The 21,491-nt window shown below is 42.5% G+C and overlaps 2 protein-coding genes across 2 annotated transcripts in view; both read right to left on the bottom strand.

Moving 5' to 3' along the window:
* cdc73 (cell division cycle 73, Paf1/RNA polymerase II complex component, homolog (S. cerevisiae)) overlaps positions 1 to 4,433 on the bottom strand; it is a 40,101-nt gene extending 35,668 nt beyond the window's left edge. The window contains exons 1-7 of the mRNA XM_049598275.1: positions 4,266 to 4,433; positions 3,427 to 3,532; positions 3,197 to 3,266; positions 2,144 to 2,206; positions 1,875 to 1,927; positions 1,192 to 1,280; positions 825 to 1,038 (exon numbers count right to left, since the gene is read on the bottom strand). Coding sequence (XP_049454232.1) covers positions 825 to 1,038; positions 1,192 to 1,280; positions 1,875 to 1,927; positions 2,144 to 2,206; positions 3,197 to 3,266; positions 3,427 to 3,532; positions 4,266 to 4,396 — 726 coding nt within the window. The 5' untranslated portion in view covers positions 4,397 to 4,433. The remainder of the gene's footprint in view (positions 1 to 824; positions 1,039 to 1,191; positions 1,281 to 1,874; positions 1,928 to 2,143; positions 2,207 to 3,196; positions 3,267 to 3,426; positions 3,533 to 4,265) is intronic.
* Positions 4,434 to 5,671: 1,238 nt separating this feature from the next.
* On the bottom strand, positions 5,672 to 19,881 carry ro60 (Ro60, Y RNA binding protein). The gene is made up of 9 exons (XM_049598274.1): positions 19,761 to 19,881; positions 17,482 to 18,085; positions 15,293 to 15,513; positions 13,579 to 13,725; positions 13,354 to 13,491; positions 13,139 to 13,255; positions 12,693 to 12,809; positions 9,398 to 9,544; positions 5,672 to 7,560 (listed from the first exon to the last, which is right to left on the bottom strand). Exons 2-9 carry the CDS (start codon positions 18,065 to 18,067, stop codon positions 7,408 to 7,410), a joined length of 1,626 nt encoding a protein of 541 aa, XP_049454231.1. The 5' UTR covers positions 18,068 to 18,085; positions 19,761 to 19,881; the 3' UTR covers positions 5,672 to 7,407.
* Between the last annotated feature and the right edge of the window lie 1,610 nt (positions 19,882 to 21,491).

Genomic DNA, 21,491 nt, shown 5'->3' with positions numbered 1-21,491 from the left:
ATGCGGAAATTTTCAGTTATAGTTCTTTTTTGAGTTAGCTGCTAACTGCTTTTAGATCTCCTGGTAGTGGGCTACACACATAAAGACGTCGTCAAAACGTTAATCCCATCCTGCCGACTCAAACTTTTCACACAGACATCAATTTGGCACCGTTACCACCTCCGCTGCCGGTCTAAAGGCGACACAACTCTGTCCCCTCATTTGGCGTTGTGCCGTTTATACGGAACGACCAGGCAGAATGATGGCGCAACTTTCCCGCCTTGAACAGGCAGTGCAAAAAGCACTACTAGGCCACATCACAGAATTTGTGAGTCTACATGAGTATGAATCTTCTCAAATGAGAGATGTGCCTTGTTTGAGACTTAGAGTAAAGTCTTCCTTCCCCCAAATGACTGAATGACAATCTTGGGCATAAATAAAGTATTTGGACCAAGTTTAGACCCAAAACCAAAAGTTATGCAACACTATACTGCAATGCTACATCACTGTTGTGGGTGGAGAGCAACAAAGCAGACACTTTCATCCCATAAAGGGTCAGTGCAACAATGCCTTCCTGACTTATATATTGTGTGTGGACTTTGTTTGCTCATCAAATCAATGACCCAATCAGGACAGCAATTAAGGTCCAACATTGAGCCAAAGTGCAGATAAGAAAACAGGAAAATCCAATTTCCACGTTCTGATCGAAAGCTGAATTTTACTAATTTAGACGAGCAAACAGACATTTTAGGAAATAAATTAGATTGCTGTAAAGACAGAAAGCAGACTGTTTCCTGAGCAACATCACTGTGATTGGATATCATTGGCTCAAAGTGGACTCTGACCTTTCCAGTGCTCTGGAGAATGGTTGTCCTAGTCCTCCAGACCCTCTCTCTGCTGACAATATCTCTGGTGACCTCCCCCTCTGCATCCACAAAGCTTCTCTGCTTCAGAGTGATGTCATCATCCAGATCTGTTTTGATGGTGGAACGTTTCTTGGCCATAATCTTGGCCTTGATGGCTGCAATCTTCTCCACGGACATGGCCTCAGACAGTGATCTGGAGGAGAGGGAGAAGTTAGGATCATTTGAACAGCTCACAGCTCTGATGAACTGGTCTGTGGGTGTCATATTGTGGTAAAGCAAGGCATATGTTGTTGCTTTATCAGAAAGCACATTATGTTTAAATGCAGCTGGGGCAAATCTGTTCTACCTGATTTGGTCGGTCTGCACGATGCCCTCTTTGTGGCCCTCCAGACGGGCAGCCAGACGCTCCTTGTCCAGACGCACTCGCTCCTCATCCTTCAGAGGAAAGCAATGTACACACTTTTAGCAAACTACAGAATAAAACAAGATGTCATACCTGATGCCTATGATTTACCAGGTAAGCCACGACAAATACGTTTTGTTACTGCAACAAAAAGCATGTAATTCATTACTTAACATAGAAACAGACAGCTTAATTTTGGCTGATTATGTACTTACTAAATGAGCAATCAAATGCTTTAATAAACAAATTCCATGGGGGTGATGTTAAATTCTTTAAACCCTGTTTATTAAACTGTCTTTAACTTAATTTTAACGGCCATCCTGGACAAAATAGTTCTGTTCTTTTACAGTGTCGTAAATAGTTTGGGTCAATTATATTTTACTGTGGTTAAAAAACATGTCAGGACAAAAGTTCCCCACTCATATTCTGTGTTTGTACACTACAGCAGAAGCTATTTATTTCCCACCTGTTACTATTAAGCAACAAAACATCACTGTCAGTAATACACTCTCTATGTACTGGAACTGTTCCTGCTTGTGTAATAGAGATAAGGGAGCAAATGCTCTAGAGCTGCACTGACTGACCTGTGAGTACAGTGTTTAAACTAAGCAGCTGTTGGAGTTTACCTCAATCCTTGGCTTTTTGGCTTCAGAAGAGACCTCATCAGCTGCTCTTTTGACTAAAAAAAGCACAACAGTGGTATTGTGTCATTGCACAAAGTCCATTTGGTTTTGTACTAACTTTACCTATTGAGATAATACCCCTTTAATAAAAAACATCTGTGAAAATATGGCACGGTTGCAGCAATAGTATGTAACAGACAGCAGCAAGATTCAGTGTATTAAGTTGTATACAGCTCTTAAGACTTCATGCTACAAACATGGTGTGAACTCACCTTGTGTTGGCCTTTGCAAACCTATTTCTATGGGTGCACTTCTGTCAATACTCGTCGACGTTGCTGCGAAAAGACAAAATCAGAAACAGCTTTAATAAGTTACCAATCAGAGCAACTACAACCACGCTCTCCCTCACAAGGCTCTATTAATGAAAGCTGACATGAATGTATAATGTTTTAGTAAAGGGATAGTTCGGATCTTTTGAGGTGAGGTTCAATGAGGTAATCATCTGTACTATTACATACAGTAGGTGTTAGTCAGCAAGCTCCCAGTATGGAGCAGCAGGCAGGAGTGCCAACACAGAGGTTAAGTGATGTACTGCTGTGGACGGCAGCAACAAAACATTTTAGTCACCTAGAAAACGTTCCACCTAAAAATATCAATATCAGGCTAAGTGTATGCTACATTTAAAAGATTTTCACCTTATCTTACAGACAGATTTCTATTTCCGACGAGGAACTAGAGCCTTTCTATCGGTCTTTTCAAAGCCAGACTCCGTTGAGAGAAACAGTGATTTAACATTGTACAGGAGCAAAAACAGGAAGTGTTCGTCTACCGCTGCCTCAAAAGGAGTTTTAAGTCTTACAATAACATAAAATGAACTAAGTAATTGAAGCAGTGGTAGACAATCAGCTTCATGTTCAGAAAACCAAAATTACTGTGTTTGTCAATGAAGTCTGGTATCTTTGACAAGAGCACAGATGGAGAACTGAAGTCAAAAGACGGGCTGTCTGACAGAAAGGTAATGCAGTGAAAATACTCAATATAGCATATGCTGTAAGTGACACAAATGTTTTTCAGGTTGGCCTCAATACATTTTCCTGCAGCAGTACATTGCTTAGCTTCTGTGTCGGCGTCCTGCCTGCTTCTCCAAACTGGGGGTGGACTGACAGACATCTACTGTAGGTGATGAACTAACTATGGATAAGTACCCCATGCTGCTCCACTCCAAAAAAATCCTACCTCTCTCTTTAATGCAATGGACAATTAACATTCTGCACACAATAGAAACACAACACACAATCCCAGTAGATCTCCCAAACGTTACTTACAGCTCTCCCCGTTGAGATACGACAGCAAGCCTTTTCGATCAGGTCGTCTGACAACAGGGATGTTCTCTGTCTATAAACAACACACAAACAAAAACACCTTTTAAGCGCAATTGTGATTCTTTTTAATATGCTGCTTATGACAACACAAGAGGCTAAAATAGTGGATTGTTTTAAAATAATACTGGTGCTGACAGGTTAAGGTAGTTTGATAGTTATTTCAAAGTACTTACTGCAGCTCTTCGCACATAGGATGGATGTGGGAGATGCACATTGTTGAGCAGGAACAAGATAGAGTCCAAAGTATAGTACTCTTTGGGCTGGCCCTCTTTACCAGTACTGAAGGTGCAAACACAGCAAAGAAAAACATCACTCAAACCTTATTTAACCATGCAAACATTTGAGTAAAATATACACAGCCTGCTACAGACTCAACATGCAAGTTTGTCTAAAGTGCATTAAGTCTATAACTTGAAGTAAATATAGTTTAATTACTTGTTCAAAGTATCGAAACACTGGTTCTGACACCAAATGAATACGGAACTATCAACAGTTATCCGGTTAGCTAATGTACTAATCCTTCTGCAGCCTAACTTCTGCTTTGCATAAGCAAAGTTTGCTTTCCACACGGTTAACAAAGCTGCTTGTAGTCATGACTGTTACTGAAAACACCATCTTTCCCCGCTTGATCCACTGGACCCCTGACTCCATGGGAACACAACTCAGCGCTAGCTAACGTCGCTAGTTAGTTAGCATCACATCACTGCTGCAAGTTTAGCTGCGGCTACACATCTCTCATAAACACACTTTAAGTTTAGAAAATATAAACTGAAACGCGTAGAGGGTAGAAAATATGTAGTGTGGTATATGACACAACACTCAAGTATCACGCCAAACTAAGAGAAGATTGCTTAAAGTTGTAAGGAAGGGTACAACAGCGAGGAGAGGAGTTAGGTTAGCATCTTAGCAGCTAGCCTGCGAGCCTTCCGCCGTCACTAGCACCACAAGGCACCGCTGAGCTCCAGCAGCGGGCCCGCAGGAGCGGTTTAAAGATACTGTAGCAGCGACGTACCCCCAGATTATGTAGTTGGTCTTGACATTTTTCGGCCAGGAGAACTCTCCAAATATAACTTCATCTCCTTTGGCGACGATTTCCTTTTTCTGGATGTTATACTGACGAAGAACACTCAACACATCCGCCATCTTCACTTGTCTTGATGTAGTGTGTTTGTAACGTTAAGGCCCCCAGTTATCAACATCATGTGGCCTCGCAGGATGCCTGATCTTAATCTAAGTTTGAGGCCGAGTGTCAGAGATGGAACTTTACACATTTCCTCATGTTTGTTAGCTCGAATTAAATAAACACAGTAGAGACAGTTAATTCTTTATTTTCATTTGATGGTTTGTCAGATACCAATACTGGTGCAGTCCCAGTGCCTTGCTCAAGGACACTTCCACAGTATGGACACTGTAGTCAGTCAGTGATATACCCACTAAAAGTAATGGTAGTTTCAAAGAAGTCATTTACTTGTGATAGAGACAGACAGGCAACTCCCAAGTCAACAAGTCCCAATTCAAGCCCCATGTCAAGAAAGCAAAGCCCTCAGTCAATTCTGAAGTCAAGACTGACAAGTCTCAGGTCCCAAGTCAGGTCTTATGTCAAGAGAGGAAAGCCCTGAGTCAAGTCCCAAGTCAAAACTGACAGGTTCCCAAGTCAAGTACCATGTCAAGACAGGAAAGTCCTGAGTCAAGTCCCATGTCAAGACTGACAAGTCCCAAGTCAAGTCACATGTCAAGAAAGCAAAGCCAGAGTCAAGTCCCAAGTCAAGACTGAAAAGTCCCATGTCAAAACTGACAGGTCACTAGTCAAATCCCAAGTCAAAACTGACAGGTCCCAAGTACCATGTCAAGACAGGAAAGTACTGAGTCAAGTCCCATGTCAAGACAGGAAAGCCCTGAGTCAAATCCCATGTCAAGACTGACAAGTCAAAGCTGACTAGTCCCAAGTCCAGAGTCAAAACTGACAAGTCCAATGTAAAGTCCCATGTAATAAAGACAGGCAAGTCCTACGTCAAGACTGACAAGTCCAAAGTCAAGTCCCATGTCATTAAGACAGGCAAGTTCCAAGTCCCATGTCAAGACTGACAAGTCCAATGTAAAGCCCCATGTCATAAAGACAGGCAGGCTTTGTACTGACATAGTAAAAAAAAAAGTTTGTTCAAAGTTGTTCCATCTCTGATATTTCTGACCTGCACGTTTTGCACTCTTTGAATAACATACTTTTGATCTTTGGGGGACGGTATCAAGTATTTTCAATTCAAAACCTCAAAACCAAGTCGCGAGTCATTAATGTTAAAGTCCAAGTCGAGTAACAAGTCTTTTTTGATTTTGTCGAGTGTCGTCATCAAACTTGTGATTGAAGTCATTGGACTCGAGTCCACACCTCTGAATACAGAAAGCCAAACATGGGACGAGATGTAAAGAGCAGCAAAGTGTTTATTAGGGGTTTACATTGCCACTACAGTCAAGTACTTACATGTTAAGCACGATGGATGCAACAGACAATATGATGGAAAAGAAGTTAATCAAGGTGGTCAAACACTTGTGTACTACCATACCTCATAACAACTATCTCTTGTGTCAGACTCTCAACTACAAACGCAACAACGATCATATTTTAGCTTTACAGCATTTTGACCAAACAGTGGACATTGTCTTACCATTGAAAACAACAGTATCGGCATGTGTGGACCAAAATCCTTCACAGTAACATGGTCAGGAATTTATTCCTCGACATAAAGAGTGAATTACACCAGAATCGATGAGTGACGTTTAGTGAATGCCGTTAGTAATTACAATTACTCTTGACTGAAACAAGAAGCACCACTGTAGTCGTTTGCTTGCCTTGACCCCCAAACTGAATTGGCCCCTTATCCTAAAACTGTGAGCAGCAGCGTGTGTTTATTCCGTTTGAAGAAATATAAAGCATTGTACTTTAAATCTCTACAGTTACATGTTTTACAAAAGTACATTCAGTTCCTTTTTATTCCGGGAAGGTAGCAATTATCTGTTAGTTTTTGCATAACGGACATTCTTACATCAAAAATACAGAAATATTACAGTGCTAGCAGATTCAGTCTCGGTAAACAGTTGTTAAATAGCTTTAATTTGTCCTTCCTGGACTTATAACAAGACAGTAAAATCAAAATCGTGATGCATAGAATCCAGACTCAAATATGAGAAGAAGTCCATTTTCCAATTTACAGTATACTGACTTTGCAGCCCCGAACATTGGCGCTATTGTGTCAAGAAGGAAAATCCCACATAATCCCCCCAAAAAATGTATCATCACATTTAAGAGCACCAAGGGTTTTTTTTTTAATAGGATAAATTCACCAAGAGCAGAAGAGTTTTAAAATAAAATTGGCTTAGGGGAAAACAAATGTTAATACAACTAAAAATCGTATCTAAGCTAAAGGCAAGAGTTAATGGAATTCTAGACGTTAATATTCCTATAAAATATCATCCGACCAAATAAATCAAAGAATTTGAAAAGCCAACAGAATACGCTTCAGTTCTTTTCTGACATTTGGTGCTTTGCTTCAACTCCTCTCTTTTACAGCATATCTGTTAGTCATTTATAATAATGCTACATGAGACGGAGGGACAGGCCTCTACCATCATACCAAACCTGCTAAAATCATACTATAGATACATACTAGAATCAGTAAATCCTCTTAAAATAAACCTACAGTTGCACTAAGCCTCAAACATTCTGACTCTTACGCTGTTCCTCTCTTATTTAATCTGCCAACGTCTCGCTATAGATGAGTGGAATTCATAATTCATTGGGTTAGTGTCTCACCAAGAGCCATCAAAGCACTTCACATACTGAGCGCTGTTTGCACTTAAACTCCTGACAGCATGATATGCAACAACACATCATGTCTTATCACTTCCTTTTTTCTCAAATTTCAGAAAAAAAATATATGCACATAACATTTCCAGAGTGTTGTCCAGCCCGCTGGACACTTTGTCAAGTGACTCGTAAGCGACATAATACAAAAAGAGAACTTGGAATTGTAAATGTCAACATCTTTTGGATTAGTGCTGTTTTAGGGCACTCTACATGCTAACTGAGCCGCGTCGGTACACTTTGTGCCTTCCTTTTTGTGCTCTAACAACATGATTCAGAGTCGGTCCCCGATACTTTATCAGATCAGATCCTGGGCTAGGTTACGAATGACGCTCAGGGCTCCGAGGTCGAAGCCGCAGATGCTCAGTAAACCCCTGTCTTCTGTGTCTGCGATGGCGTGTCCGATGGAGGTCAGCCCACACATCACCAACTTGGAATTGGCTCCTGATTTCTGTTGGGAAAATATGCATACAAAATTAGTTTAGGTTGGTTTTGGTCATTTTTTTATGCAAATAGCATGTGATCTGTTAAGATTTACCCCTTGTTTTGTTTTGAACTCTGCTCACCCCTGATTTTAGAAGAACCTGCAAGCCTTTTTAGGGCGCATTCACACCAGGATAGTCTGGGGGACTCGGTTCGATTGGGCGGGGAATGCCAAAAAATTTCACACCTTCATTTGGTTCAGTTCACTTTGACACTGCACTTTTTAAAGCGGACTAAACAGCCTGGACAACGTCACGCAGTTACAACAGCTGCTCCTTTGGGGGCGGTATTGCCCAAAACGACCTCTGACCAGGAAAAAAAAAAGCATGAGGAAGAAGAAAACCCGGCTCATTGATTGGCCAGGACTGAAAACAGAAATCCATCCCCTTCAGCCAGCAACTGGGATAAATAGTCCTCTGACTATACATCAATAAGTGCTTGCGCCTCCTCCCTTCTCCACGTCTGCCCACGAGACATTTTCCAACTTTTTCTATTTTTACCTCTCCTTCTCCCAGTTCGCACTGTTGGCTTTGTTTTTTTTTCTACACAAAATGCACTGCACTCTACGTCACTTCCTCTCTTTAATTCGCTTGATAGTCCCTCTGCATTTGCATCTACTGTAAGTGAACTGCACCAGGGTTCACTTGCAAGTGAACAGAGACCCCCATTTTTCAAGCGGACCAGGGTTTGCTCGTTTGGTCCGCACCAGAGTTCAAATGAGCATTCACAGCACTCCAAATGAACCGAACTATCCGTGGAAGCGGACCAGGGTTCGTTTAAAGTGGACCAAATAGTGCCAGTGTGAATGCGTCCTTGGAGTCCTAGGGCTATGTAAATCCCTAGGTGGTGTTGTCGGTCCTTTAAATTACTTCTCTAACACTTAAAAGCTACTTTTAAATTGCTCTTAATTATTTATCTTGATCATCATCTTCTCAGATTCCCCCAAGCAGGTGGGAGAAGCACATGGAGGAGGCTCATGAGAGGAAGCTCGCAAAATACCAAGAGCTGGTGGAGCAGTGCAGAAGCTGAGGCTGGCAGGCTCTCTGCGAGCTAACCGAAGAGGGCTGGGATTTGCTGGGCGCCCAATCTGTAAAGCCCTGGCAGGGCTAAGAGTAGCCAGAGCAATGAGGAGGGCCATTTGCCCCGTTACTGACGCTGCAAAGGAAAGCTACTCGGAGGCTTCAGATAAAGAGGGCAAGCCTGTGGACTGCTGCTGGGATTTAATATGGGACTTGATCAACACTGGATGGGTCACCTGGGTAAGGGGGTCTGATGTTGAAAGACCCGAAACTCCTATGACCCCATGAACATCAGTGATGATGCATTCCAGCACATCCTAGAGATGTATCTTGAAACCACTGATGCAGAAAGGATCGTTTTGTGGGTGAAGTATTTTTTTTAAAATTTCTTTGTCACTGATGAATTTGGGCTCAAACTGCTCCACTTTCCTTATTGTGATGAAGACATAATTTCAAAGGGAGCAGATGACTGTTTTTCTAACTCACATATTTACAGAAACAGATAGTTTTCTATCACTCAGCCCTATTACAACCGTCTATCTATTAGAACATTCCACACATTTATGACAAACTGTGTCCTTTTCAAATGCCATCATTTCATTCTGGTAATGAAAGCACAAGAACATCAGCATTAATAAAACTGCCTGATTAAGTCTGCACACATCAAACTGCACATTCATTTTACCTGGTGTTTGTGTAAGCCCATTTTCTAAAACAATACTTATCACAGAAGACATTATTCGATTAAAACACCCTCGCCAAGCAGACACAAATGAATTAATGTACTTGTCTGTGCTTCTTTAGAGACTCCACTGGGCTGGCTGTAAACGTCCACAAGGGGTTGTTGGTCAGAATGATGAACACGTCTACAGCTTTCCCATTCTCTGTGGCCCATGTGATGGGAAGGGTGCAGTCTGTGCTCCCACCTGGGATCTGGAACATACAGTACGGTGGAGAGGTCAGAAGCAGAACTCAAGAGCGAGATATAATCAGTGAAGTCAATATAAACACAAAGCTTATTTGCGACTGGACTGTCCAATATTTGTTAGACGATTTAGCCCTGTTTCCACCACGCAATCTGAAGCTGTTCAGTTTAGTTCGGCACGTGTTGTTTCCATTTCCACTGTGAAAAGCTGTGGATGGTACCAATGGAACCGTTCTGTATCGTCCCCATTTTTGGTCCCCCCTCTGTTGGGGTACCTAGCACACAGATCTGGTACTAAAAGGTGGAGCTGTGAACACTGCAGTCTGTTGATTGGTCAGTAGAGGACAGTCACTCTACTCAGGGCTGAGCTGTGGCTGGTTTTGACGCTCATGTAACCACTGTTCATACTGTGGAGAGTTTTATTAGTAGACTGTGACTATAAAATGAAAGGATGTTTTGCTGCCTCTCACAGCTGCTGGAGTCAAAGAAAAAATAACTTAATTCACTGGGCCGACTGCTGGCAACATTTAAGGTAGAACGTTTACTTATGTTACGCAATGCATGAGTTGACGACATGAATCCATCAGGACACCTTAAATTTCACTGTGACAGCTTAGACCATTACTGTGGTTTTCATTGTCTCTCTTGTATGTCATGCAATCTTAATAATGAGTGGATCTTCAAGCATTTAAAAATTTGTATCAATTTCGACTGGCTAATGTGTCAATATGTGCTAACTGCATATATCCCAATCCTCACTTGGAGAAAAAAAAGAGTGTCGCTGAGTGTTGTTCCTTTGGGCCAAGGCAACACTAAACCCCTGAGCTTGCCTGAGAAGGACTAAATGCACAAACCTGCTATTTTTAGATATCCCATGGAGAGAGACTCTCACTGCAGCCTGTTTCATTTTGTTCTGAAAATGTCGGCATGCAACTTTGTTCTGTGGACGATAAACGATGTGCAGACTTCCACCTGTGTCACTGGTGATGAGGAAATACAGTGAGTGCAACCCCGCCCACATTTAAGAGTACTGTTTGCAATGGTAATGCCTAGCGGACCTAGTGTCTACGTACCATGTCTGAAGGGTTACTTTTGTCTCCAAATGTACCATACTGAAGTGTTTGGTGGAAACAGGGCTTTAGTAACAGATCCTGTGTGGTGGTAAAATTCCTTTATTCTCTAAGCGTACTGATCAGTAGCTCGGGGTGTCACGATTGTGATTTAAACAGAAAATCTATTAAAATGAGCTTTTGATTTCAATAATCAAAATCATAAGCAGAATTTCCTACATTTCCAGTAGCCAGCAGCTGCACTTTTCAAGACATCATGTCCACTGCCAGAATCAGAGATGACATAAAAACAACAACAGAACTGGAAAGTCCTCCTGCTTCACTGACGTCAGCATTAAGGGAACATTTTACCTTCCTTGTGACTGATGTAAACAATAAACACGTGGTTCAGAAAAACTGCAGTTTGTAGGCTCTGCTAGTGAGGTGAAAGTAAACGTGAAGTAAGGATCTGGTGGATTTTTACAGGTGAGGAATCAAGCTGTCATTGTAAAGTAGACTTCTGCAGTCTAGTGGCTCTTCTTTTTGTCCCCAAGTGACTGTTGAAATAAGTTATTATATTTTAAATACATTATTAAAATGTGTGACCATATGGCCTTAGTGTGGTACATTCCAAAAAATGCAGTTATGTGTCACTGGAGAACATGTAGCCTATGGTATTAAGAAGACTTCAAAGGTAAATGACAGTTGTCAGGACATAAAACCAATGATCAAATCAAGACGTTATAGCCTAGAGGGCTCAAATTTTTTATTATTTAATTGAAAAACGGAATCCAAGAGAATCGTGGCTTTGGAGATTTGTGACACCATTATCAGAACGCATGTGTACAGACCCATACATGGAGTCTACTCAGCACATGATCACCCTGCTGCTACTTGGATTAGGGATGCACCGAAATGAAAATCTGTGGCCGAAGCCGAAGCCGAATATTATTAAACGCTTGGCCAAATACCGAGTACCGAATATCATTGTTTAGTTGTTCATTAGTTTTTGCAGATGAACCCCCTCCAGATTAGCGTTGTCATGGTATCAAAATTGGGACCCACTGTGCGATACCAATGAAAATATCATGGTTCTGAGTAGAATCACGATACCACAGCGAAAATGAGGCAGATGTGCCTTTTGTAATGTATGAAAAGATAAATCACTTTTCTATAATACATCAATGATATTTCAATGGAATAAATTATTGACTTATTCATACTTCAAAAACAGCATCAATAAGTGATTAACATAGGGGGGATCAAAATAAAACAAATAAATAAAATAAGAATCAACCAGCCCCCCTCCTCCCCTTCATAAGTAAAGAACAGTCCCTTCATAAGAACAGTCCCTAAAGTGCGGTGAGGTTTGTGGGCCGTTACCTGCCAGAAAGAGAGAAATGTGAAGGCTCGTTTCTCCTCTGACACGTCACATACCTGTGTTCGCCCGGCTCGGCTGTTCAGGTACTTCTGGGCAGTCATGACACCGAGAAGAGGATATTATTGGAACCGACTTCTCCGTCGCCCGGTAGGCCGATGGCCGCCGTATTTGACAGGAATACGTTACTGTCTGTGTCTGTGACCCCCGTTCAACCCACAACCGATGGGATTCGCCTTTCGTTTCTGCTGCTGGTTGAAATCTGTAGGCTGCTCACACAGCGTGCTGAATGATTTAAGCCTATTTTGCTCGCTCAAAACTATTTTTAGTCGCAAATGCGAGTGCCGTGACGGACGGATGGCCACACTACTGTCATTTTATTCCGCCCGTCACGGCATGCCGTTTGATTGTTATCAAAACGCCGCTATTATTCGGCCTTGCTTTTAACTTATTCCACCGAATACCGAATGTGTGTTTTTTTGCAATATTCGGCCAAATATATTCGGTTACCAAATATTCGGTGCATCCCTAACTTGGATTCAGTGCAGCTGCAGCCTTGTTAAAAGCACCTGTGCAGTGTGTGTTACAACAAACCTGGAAGCCACGGACGTAACGTGTTGTTTGTTGCATTTCAAAGTAAAGACTCTCGTGTGTGGCGTATCTGCTTATTTGCTACCACTATCAGTAACTGTAATAATTCATTTCTAATTCTTTGTTGCTCTGACTTACCTTAACCAGTTCGAATGTTGCTTGTGCCAGAGTCATGTCACCAGTGACGGAGCATGGAACCAGAGCTCCTTCAGAGTAGGCCAGCACATGTGTGTCTGCCTCTGTCCTTGCAAAAATCTGTGCCAGACACAAGGGTCAAAAGAAAAGCATGACATCAATATTACACACAAAACACACACAACTACAGACGCTTTGAAGTATCCTCACGTATTAAAATTGGCATGCCTCTCTGTTAATAACTCCCAGAGGGCCTGTGGATGAAGATAATCGCACTGCGGAAGGTATGTCACAGGAATCCATAGTATGTGTCAACAGACCAATTCCTTGACCCAGGCTTTCCCCGAAAGATGGAGCTGCACGAGCTCTGCTCACAGACGCAGCTGTTCCAACTGGGAGAGCAATTTACCCCCACACTGCGTAGCTATCTCGCTCTATTATTGTCTTACCATGGTAATAGCTGCAGCGGCGACTGCAGTGCTGACAGACGTCCCTGGGACAATGCTGCTCAGCGATGTGCTCACGTCTACTGCCACTACAAAGCATTTACCCACAGGCTCCACATTCTGGGGATAAAATCACAACAGAAGTGTTAGCTCACGCTGTTGATTGCGATCTTCTTTGACGGTCTGTGAGATGCTGTGAAAATACAAAAAGAACGCACCATAAAACTCTTGTAAAAGGCAGCGTCCATTGCTTTGAGGATGCTGCTGTCTGGCTCCCATTTTGTTTTACCCTGATAGCCTTGGCCTCTTTTGTAGTTTTCAGAAGACAAGAGTATGCTGAAAGGGTGGAGCTTTGCCTGGTGATTTCAGGACAGGCATTCAGTACTTCAACACTGACTTAAAAACACAACTGTACATCAGTAAGCAAGATCTATAGGTCCTACCTTCGTGAGTGCCGTCTCACTCTGGATTCTGTCGCATACAGCTTGTGTTTCTGAACTTCCTGGTTCAAGAACTTTGTTTGACGTCATCTTACCCAAGATCCTTAGCAGTGATTGGAGAGGCATTTCTTTCAACAAAGCTCTCCATACCTTCAGAGGAAAAAAAACCCCACATATCACCCTTCTCAGTTGTGCTGATTAGAAAAAATAATTTCCAAATGACAGACTGCTGTGATTCTAAAGCAGAGGTGTCAAACTCTTTTTAGTTCAGGGGCCACATACAGCCCAATTTGATCTCAAGTGGGCCGGACCACTGAAACCACTGCATAACAACCTACAAATATCAGCCGCTTCGTTTTTCTTTCATTCTGAAAACATTCTTTCATTCACCAAAAAAACAAAGAAAACTTATGTGCAAACTTTACAGCATGTCTTAGTTTTTCTACTTTCAGCCACTAAAGTAGAAGCTATTGAAGAAGCAGGTTAAGTCATCCCTGCTCAGTTTTGTCAGTGCCTCAGCAGCAGGGTGTCACTAATATTGTTTTAAGACAGAAGTCTGATACAGATTCTTTTGTACTAAAGGTGCTAGTTGACAATATTTTACACAATGTTCAGTATCTTTAAATATGACCATAGACAGTACTTATTGTTATGTCAGAGAGCTGTATTCTGGTCAGAGTGGAAAAACCTCCAAGGCAGTATTTTACATTAAGTATGCGCTCACTGTTTAAATTGCTCCTGAAACCTCTCAGCCTTGACATGTGCATCAACATTAAGGTGCGGACACACCAAACCGACATCAAAGGACTAGCGGCGACGAAAGCAAACTGTTGCGTCGTCTATGTCGCCTCACGTTGCCCTGTGTCAGTTGCATCTGAACACACTACATGGACTACATCCGACGGCCAAGTGGCACGTACGTTCGGCGCCTGCGTGAGAGAGAGCGGAGTGAGAGAGTGGTACATCCTGACAGCTGAGGGGTTTCCTATCTGTGCAGCAGAGCACCGCAGCACCTCCACGGACTACTACATCCAGACGGTTCCGGTGTTTCCTCTGTAGGCTCAACTTCACTCAGCTGCCCGACAAACCTGCTGCTTCTTCCCGCTTTAACCTGAATAACAAACCAGGGCTTGGGGCTCCAGTTGGATCCAAAGCTCAGAGACTAGCGAAGGCTAACTGGCTGTGCTTCCCTCCGGTCATGCTGCGGCTAACACTCTGCTAGCCGCTCCCAGCTAGCTCCGGTTTGTTATTCAGGTTAAAGTGGGAAGAAGCAGCGGGTCTGTGGGCAGCTGAGAGAAGTGGAGCCTGAGGAGGAAGCACCAGTTAGCCCTGCTTTCACTATAGGCAGATTCACTCGCTACAGGGGCGAGGAGATAAAACCTTAACAGCTAATTAGAGTGATCTCTCTCACCAACAAGCTCTGCCGCCGATTCAACATGCTCAATCGGCCGAAAAGCTGCCGACGCCTACGCCAAAGTGCCGACAGTGCGGGACACACTGCAAAAACTAGGCCGACAGACGCTCACCGACGGCCCGACTTTGGTCGGCGGCCGACCGTTGGCTTGGTGTGTCAGGGCCTTTAGGTGTGCAAAGAGACATAGATGGCCGGATTGGATCCTTTGGTGGGCTGGTTCTGGCCCCCGGAGATTTATGTTTGACAGCCCTGTACTTAAGTGTTGGAGGTTAGAGCTCCACCAGCACGAGCTACCCCACTCACCTGTTTGGACTTCAGGTGGTCTGTGAGCAGCTGTTCCCTCTCCAGTTTGTGTTCCTCTATTAAATTGATGACCTCTGTTTCATCACAACTGTGCTTCACCTTCTCCACCACTTCAAGATACGAAAGCACTCTGACAACCTCTTCTGAGTTCTCTTTGTCAGAGTAAGCAAGCTGGACTTCCTTCCATCCTTTTGTCACATATTTACTGATCAAGGCAATGGCTGAAAACACAAGAGGTATGAATACATGAGTCTCACTCAAGTAGTCCATTTTCATCTTAGTCATGATGCAGCGTTAAAACACACATCTTACAAATTGTTAGGCAGGACAGGTTTACAAATGTTCCACAGCAGCAGCGCAGTAAATAAGAAGCTAGTAAAGGTCATGGTTATGCATACTGATAACTGGTATTTAACTCCGCTGCCTTTCTAATTTGCAGTTGTCGCTGCTCGTTGCTCATCCAGTAGTCACAAACACTGCACAATTATCATGTGTAATTTTCTGAAAATATCACAGTCAATTGGTTTTCATTACACCATCTCTAACGTTGATTTAAAGGGTAACAACCTAAACCCACTATCTTGTGTTTTTAAGTGGCTAATGGGAACAACAGTTTTTGAAACTGGTCCAGTATTGAGCGCGACCGCTGCAGTCAGCAGCTGTGAAACAAGCTGCAATGTAACAGGGCAATTGACCCTTTGCTAAGTCCCGCTGCTTGTAATGGTCTGTCAAGCAGACAGGGTTAGCATGGAGTCCAACTTGCAACTAACTGCACTCCCTGAAGAAATATTATCAAATTTTTGGAAGCACAAAACAGTGATTCCAGAGAGAAGCAGACGGAGGGGTCTACGGTCTGTGTTTGAAGGATATATCCAGGATGTCAAACTGACTCAGCAGCAACAACCGGTTAAAAAGACAAAGATAGTTAGAAGCTAAAGCCGAACTATAGACTACAGATCACAGTGTAAAAGTTAACCACCACATCACTGCTGATCGACACACAAGACAATGAATATAAAGGGAAACTTTGCTGATACTGAACCAGCTGCATGGCATCGCAGTGTGTGCAGATGATGTGTTTGGTTTCCCCCATCCCACTGCCAACACCTGGAACTCTGCTGGTGGACTTCTGCCATTGGATGGGCAGAGATCTCCGGGGGAAGCCACACATTGTTCATCTGCGCACACTGTGATGACATATCAGCAAAGTTTCCCTGCTTCCCTTCACTGGTTCCTATACAGCAGGGTTGTTTTTTTTTCACTGTTATAATCATTAAAAAGCAAAAGCAGCATGTGTATACATTCAGTAGGCTATATCTTCAGTAGCTAGCTAGCTAACCCTACACTTTTCAGGGTTCAATTTTGGTTTTGGAACAGGGAAGAAACATATGTCTCCTTCCTTCTCCAGGTAACGAGTGTCATTAATAAACAATGTGCCCCAGGCACAACATTTAGCTCAACCGCACAAAACCATCCTGAAAAATAAAGTCAATCTGAAACACTTCTATGGTCTATGGAACACAGTCGCGATATTGTCGGACTGTTATCGGACTTGGCTGATGCATCACTATGACTGGCAAGTCTGTGTTCGAGGGGCGGGACTTAACGAAGGGTCAATTATGTACCGTTACCTTACGTCTGCTACAAGAGCTTGTTTTTGCCACTGACAGGCTCAGATTGTATTATACGTGCCTGACAGCATAGAAAAGATTCCTACAGAGACAGACCTTTTTTGGATCTTTAAGGTTCTTATTTCATAACAAAAAGGTCTATCTCTGTAGGGATCCTTTCCATAATGTTGTCAGACACTTGTAAAAACATTCTGAGCCTGTCAGTGGCAAAAACAAGCACTTTTAGAGGATGTAAACTAACGGTGCACCAATGCCCCCAGTGGTTACGCTACAGCCTGTATGCTGCTACCGACTGCAGCCCTGTCGCTCACTACTAGACCAATTTCAAATAAAAGGTTTTCCATTTGTCCGTTACACCCCAAAAAACACTTTCACAGAAATTCCAAACAACTACCTAACCACTGCATCTTGCTTTTCCAAGAAAACAAAAAATACCATCTTGTGAACTTCACAAGTTATCTACTACAAGGCAGGGATGTCATAATGTGAAGCAGGCAGATTACATTTTTGCTCATCCCTGTAAACAGCTGTGAATAATGTTGGTCTGTGTAAACTCACCTTCATTAGCTGGTTTAGTGTGAGAGAGCCTCAGCAGATCCTGATGTGACCATCCCTCTCTCTGTTTACATTTGGTCACAGCCACAGCCAGACTCATGGCATCTTGTTCATTGTACCAGTCAGACACTGCTTTCCTCAGCGCACGTCCCCAAATACCACATTTCATGCCATCTTTCAACTCCTTCTTGTTCTGGATGAAAGAAAACAGGTGGGCGGGGTCCCGACAGACTTCCTTAAGGGCTTTGAAGGCTGCCTGTCTGGTCTTTAGCTCCGAGTGCTGGGAGCACAAAGCCAAGGCAAAAAAGGAGGGGCCGAGTCTGACAGCTCGCCCATCCTGAGTGAACCTTTTTATCTCCTCCACCACCTCGGCACCTCGGCCCTCCTGCAGCAGGGACAGCAGAGCTCCAGCGCTTTCCATGCTGGCGTGACCCTCCTCTCTGGCAGTGTATAGATCTCCCTCTGAGCCATAGCAGAGGAAGCGGCACAGTCTGGCCTTGTCGCCGACCTCCCAGGGACAGCCACCACCTGTTGAGTTCAGGGTGTGGTTGTTCGATGAGGATATCGTAGTACTTCCCGAAGGCTCCATTGTAACACTAGAGGAGGCCTGGAACAGAAAAAGAGAATTTTATGAACTTATATTCACTGGCCACAGTGACTAATAATAATCAGTGGGCTAAATGTGGGTAAATATGTATCAGAAGGGAACAAACAGGAATACAGGGAGGTCATGACCATGGGAGGTCAGGACTGTCAACTGGTGTGAGCTCAACCTACTTTGCCTCAACACCAGCGAGACACCCCAGACTACACCAGTGAACATCCAGGGATTGGATATTGAGGAGATAGGAACATACAAATATCTCACTGTTCACCTCAACATTAAACTGGACTGGTCAAACAACATGGACGTCCTGTACAAAAAGGCCCAAAGTTGTCTTCACTTGCTGAGAAGACTGAGGTCCTTTGGAGTGTACAGCCCACGATTGTGGACATTTTATGACACTGTGGTTTCATCTGCAATATTTTACGCAGTGGTCTGCTAGGAAGGCGGAGGCACGGAGGTGTTATGTGATTGTACTTCTTGGTTCTGGTTAAAAGTTTAGCAGCTTTGAGAAATTATCTTGATTTCTTTTTTACATGTATGACCTACAACAGTAGGTACAATAAGTAGTACAATAAAGTGATCCATTGTCCCGTCACTGCTTACTCCTTTTAAATGTTATCATCCCTCACACTGACTGCCAATTTGATGTGTCACACACTCATAATTCCTACATGCAAACAGCTACAAATAGGTTCCCCTAGAAGGTTCATTGATTAAATTTCATTTTTTAGTAGAGTTTGCCTCATTATCAGGAAATGGGTGTGCACAATACACTGATAGAGTCAATTAAATTTATTCAAAAATTCAAATTCATTTATAACTGTTTGTACTGGCCCCCACACTGTGAAACATCTATCTATCTATCTATCTATCTATCTATCTATCGCTCAGATTTAATAGAGTAATACCAGAGTTAATTTTGCATTGATGTTACTGGTGTGGGGATTAAGCAACATGGGACACCAACTCATGCAACTTTGCAACCTCACCATCATGCCATCAGTTTGAGCTCCAGTAAAGTGCTGTAGAGCTCAGCAGCCAACCAGAGAGCCTCCATGAACACTACATAACGTTAACTCCGCTAGCAACAACACTAATTGCCTCAGTGCACTGACAAAAATAACTTAAAGCGGATTACAGGACATGATACACATCAGACAGATGCAGGCCACACTGGGCCATTGATAGACGATGCTAGAAAACCCTAACTAACTAACTGGTTTGGCGACACTGGGTAAGCTAACGTTACCAGTTGAGGTTTGCTAACCTAGTTAAGCTAGCAGAGGAGGGCAGTCTGGTCAATGCGAAGTTAGCTAACATTAGCCCACTGGATTAGCCCATTTAAAAAATGTTATATTCATGATAAATAGGTATCTAGGTAGCTACGTAGTAAAAAATACCCAGGCTACTCCTAACGTCCTTCAGCTGCAGCTACACAGCTGTGTTAGCCACCCGGTTTCCTCTAACCGCAAACTATCCGGTCCCACAGCTGAGCCTCTCCGAGCCGGACACCGGAAAGCGGGGCTAGCCGCTGCTTCATGCAGCCCGCCTGGGATGGGCAGCTGGTTCCAGCTCCGCTAACCTCTATTAAATGTGTTAGCTTTACTGCTTATATACGATTTTATGTTAACTAAAACATCTCGGGCAACAAATATATGACTGATGACGAACTTACCACAGTATATGTGCACAGTACTCAAGTTTTGGATGTGGCGAGATGCAAAGAGGCCTCCCCTCTGACCGACAGTGAGATAATCAGGGGTGGTGCCGCGATGGATGCTGGGATACAGAGTGCCATCACACACCCACCACACACAAACACACACACACCGCCACATCTCTCCCTCTCTGAATAGATTTCATTTGGAAGTAGAGAAGTGTCATGTTTGTAGCACAAATGTTGAAACGGCAGAGTATCTGTTTTATGAGTGTGAAACAGTTCAGAATTTATGGAGATCGCTTCACAATTTGTTGTCCACCAAATCTATAAACGTGGATTTCTTTTCTTGTAAAAAATATTCAGATGGGAGAAAAGATGGGACCAAAGAATTTTTGGTTAACAATTTGATTATTGCAACAAAATATTACATACAAGTCCTCCCCTCCATGGTCTGCACTTAAAAATGAAGTCTCTCTGCTTCAGAGTTGAATTAATAAGATTGATAAGGCTAAGAAACTGTATACACATATGGAAACACTTCAGCTGTGCTAAACCCCTTGTGCTTTTTGTTTAATTATTATTTATTTATTTATTTATTTTTATTTCTATTCACTTTATATCTTCTCCCTTGTCATGTATGCTTCACAACTTTTATGGCAGTTTTTTTTTTATATCTGGCACAATGCAGGAGGTGTGATTTTCTTTTTGCTTTGACATGAGTTGGACAGTTGGACAGAAATGAGTATGTCGCTGTTATATACTGTTCTATTGTTCTATTATCTTCAATAAAGAATAAAAAAAAAATTCTCCCTCTCTGTCTCAGTTCAGTTCAAATGATATTTGAGATGTGTTGGCAAAGCACAATAATAATTAAAGGACAGCGAATGAAATTAACAACTGATCACTTGAAAAACAGTACAGTACAGTATTTAAATCAGTAAACAAAACAGGATAATATATACACACAGTACATATATAAACACACATTTACTGCAGAAAATACCTGTGGATGCTGAAAGCTGAAATACATTCAATCCTTAGCTGAAAATGCAATAGTTCATCGTAGTAGTGTCAGCAGCAGCAGCAGCAGTGGTAGAGGTAGCGGAATCATTAGTAGAAGTATTAAAAGTATGAGTACTAGTAGAAGTAGTTGTAATAGCTGTAGCAGTAGTCATAGTAATACTAATAGGTCTACTGCTAGCAGTATTAGTTAGTAGTATTACTTGTAGTAGGAGTAGTAGTTGTGATAGCTGTAGTAGTAGTAGTAGTAGTAGTACTGCTAGTGGTGACAGTAGTAGTAGTAGTAGCAGCAGCAGGAGTAGTAGTAAAAGTAGTAGCTGTAGTAGTAGCAGTACTTGTAGTAGTAGTAGTAGCAGTAATCATAGTAGTATTACTACTGCTACTACTGGTAATAGTATTACGAGTGGATGCTAGTAGGATATAGTAGTAGTAGTAGTAGTAGAGAAGAGGTGAGATATTTATTATTAGCAGTACTACTACTACGAATTCTCTGATTATTTAACAAGACCTTATGATATAGGTCTATATGGAAGCTGTGTTTGTGCTTTATAAGCATGCACTACAGGGTCCACTGTAATAGTGTGATCTGTGGCCCGTCACAACTGATCCTCCACCCATCACAGTACTTCAATTTTTTTAATCTAGTTTCCAGGTAAAATATCTATTCACTGACCCTACTCACCTCCACTACCTGGTGGTCACAAGCAGTAAGGTTTATACATTTAG

This window comes from Epinephelus fuscoguttatus, linkage group LG15 (assembly GCF_011397635.1).
Source record: "Epinephelus fuscoguttatus linkage group LG15, E.fuscoguttatus.final_Chr_v1".
Lineage (NCBI taxonomy): Eukaryota > Metazoa > Chordata > Actinopteri > Perciformes > Serranidae > Epinephelus > Epinephelus fuscoguttatus.
The sequence above is the reverse complement of the archived record's forward strand: the minus strand, read 5'-3'. Positions and strand labels throughout refer to the sequence as shown.

What these genes read in the sequence shown, in the direction of transcription:
- ro60 (XM_049598274.1), bottom strand. Translation starts at nt 18,067, where the DNA reads ATGGAGCCTTCGGGAAGTACTACGATATCCTCATCGAACAACCACACC. An exon ending in CACTAAACCAGCTAATGAAG is followed by an intron (nt 15,514 to 17,481) that starts GTGAGTTTACAC and finishes TTGTGTTTTCAG; the next exon opens with CCATTGCCTTGATCAGTAAA. An exon ending in CTCTAAAGAAGCACAGACAA is followed by an intron (nt 7,561 to 9,397) that starts GTACATTAATTC and finishes TTTTCCCAACAG; the next exon opens with AAATCAGGAGCCAATTCCAA.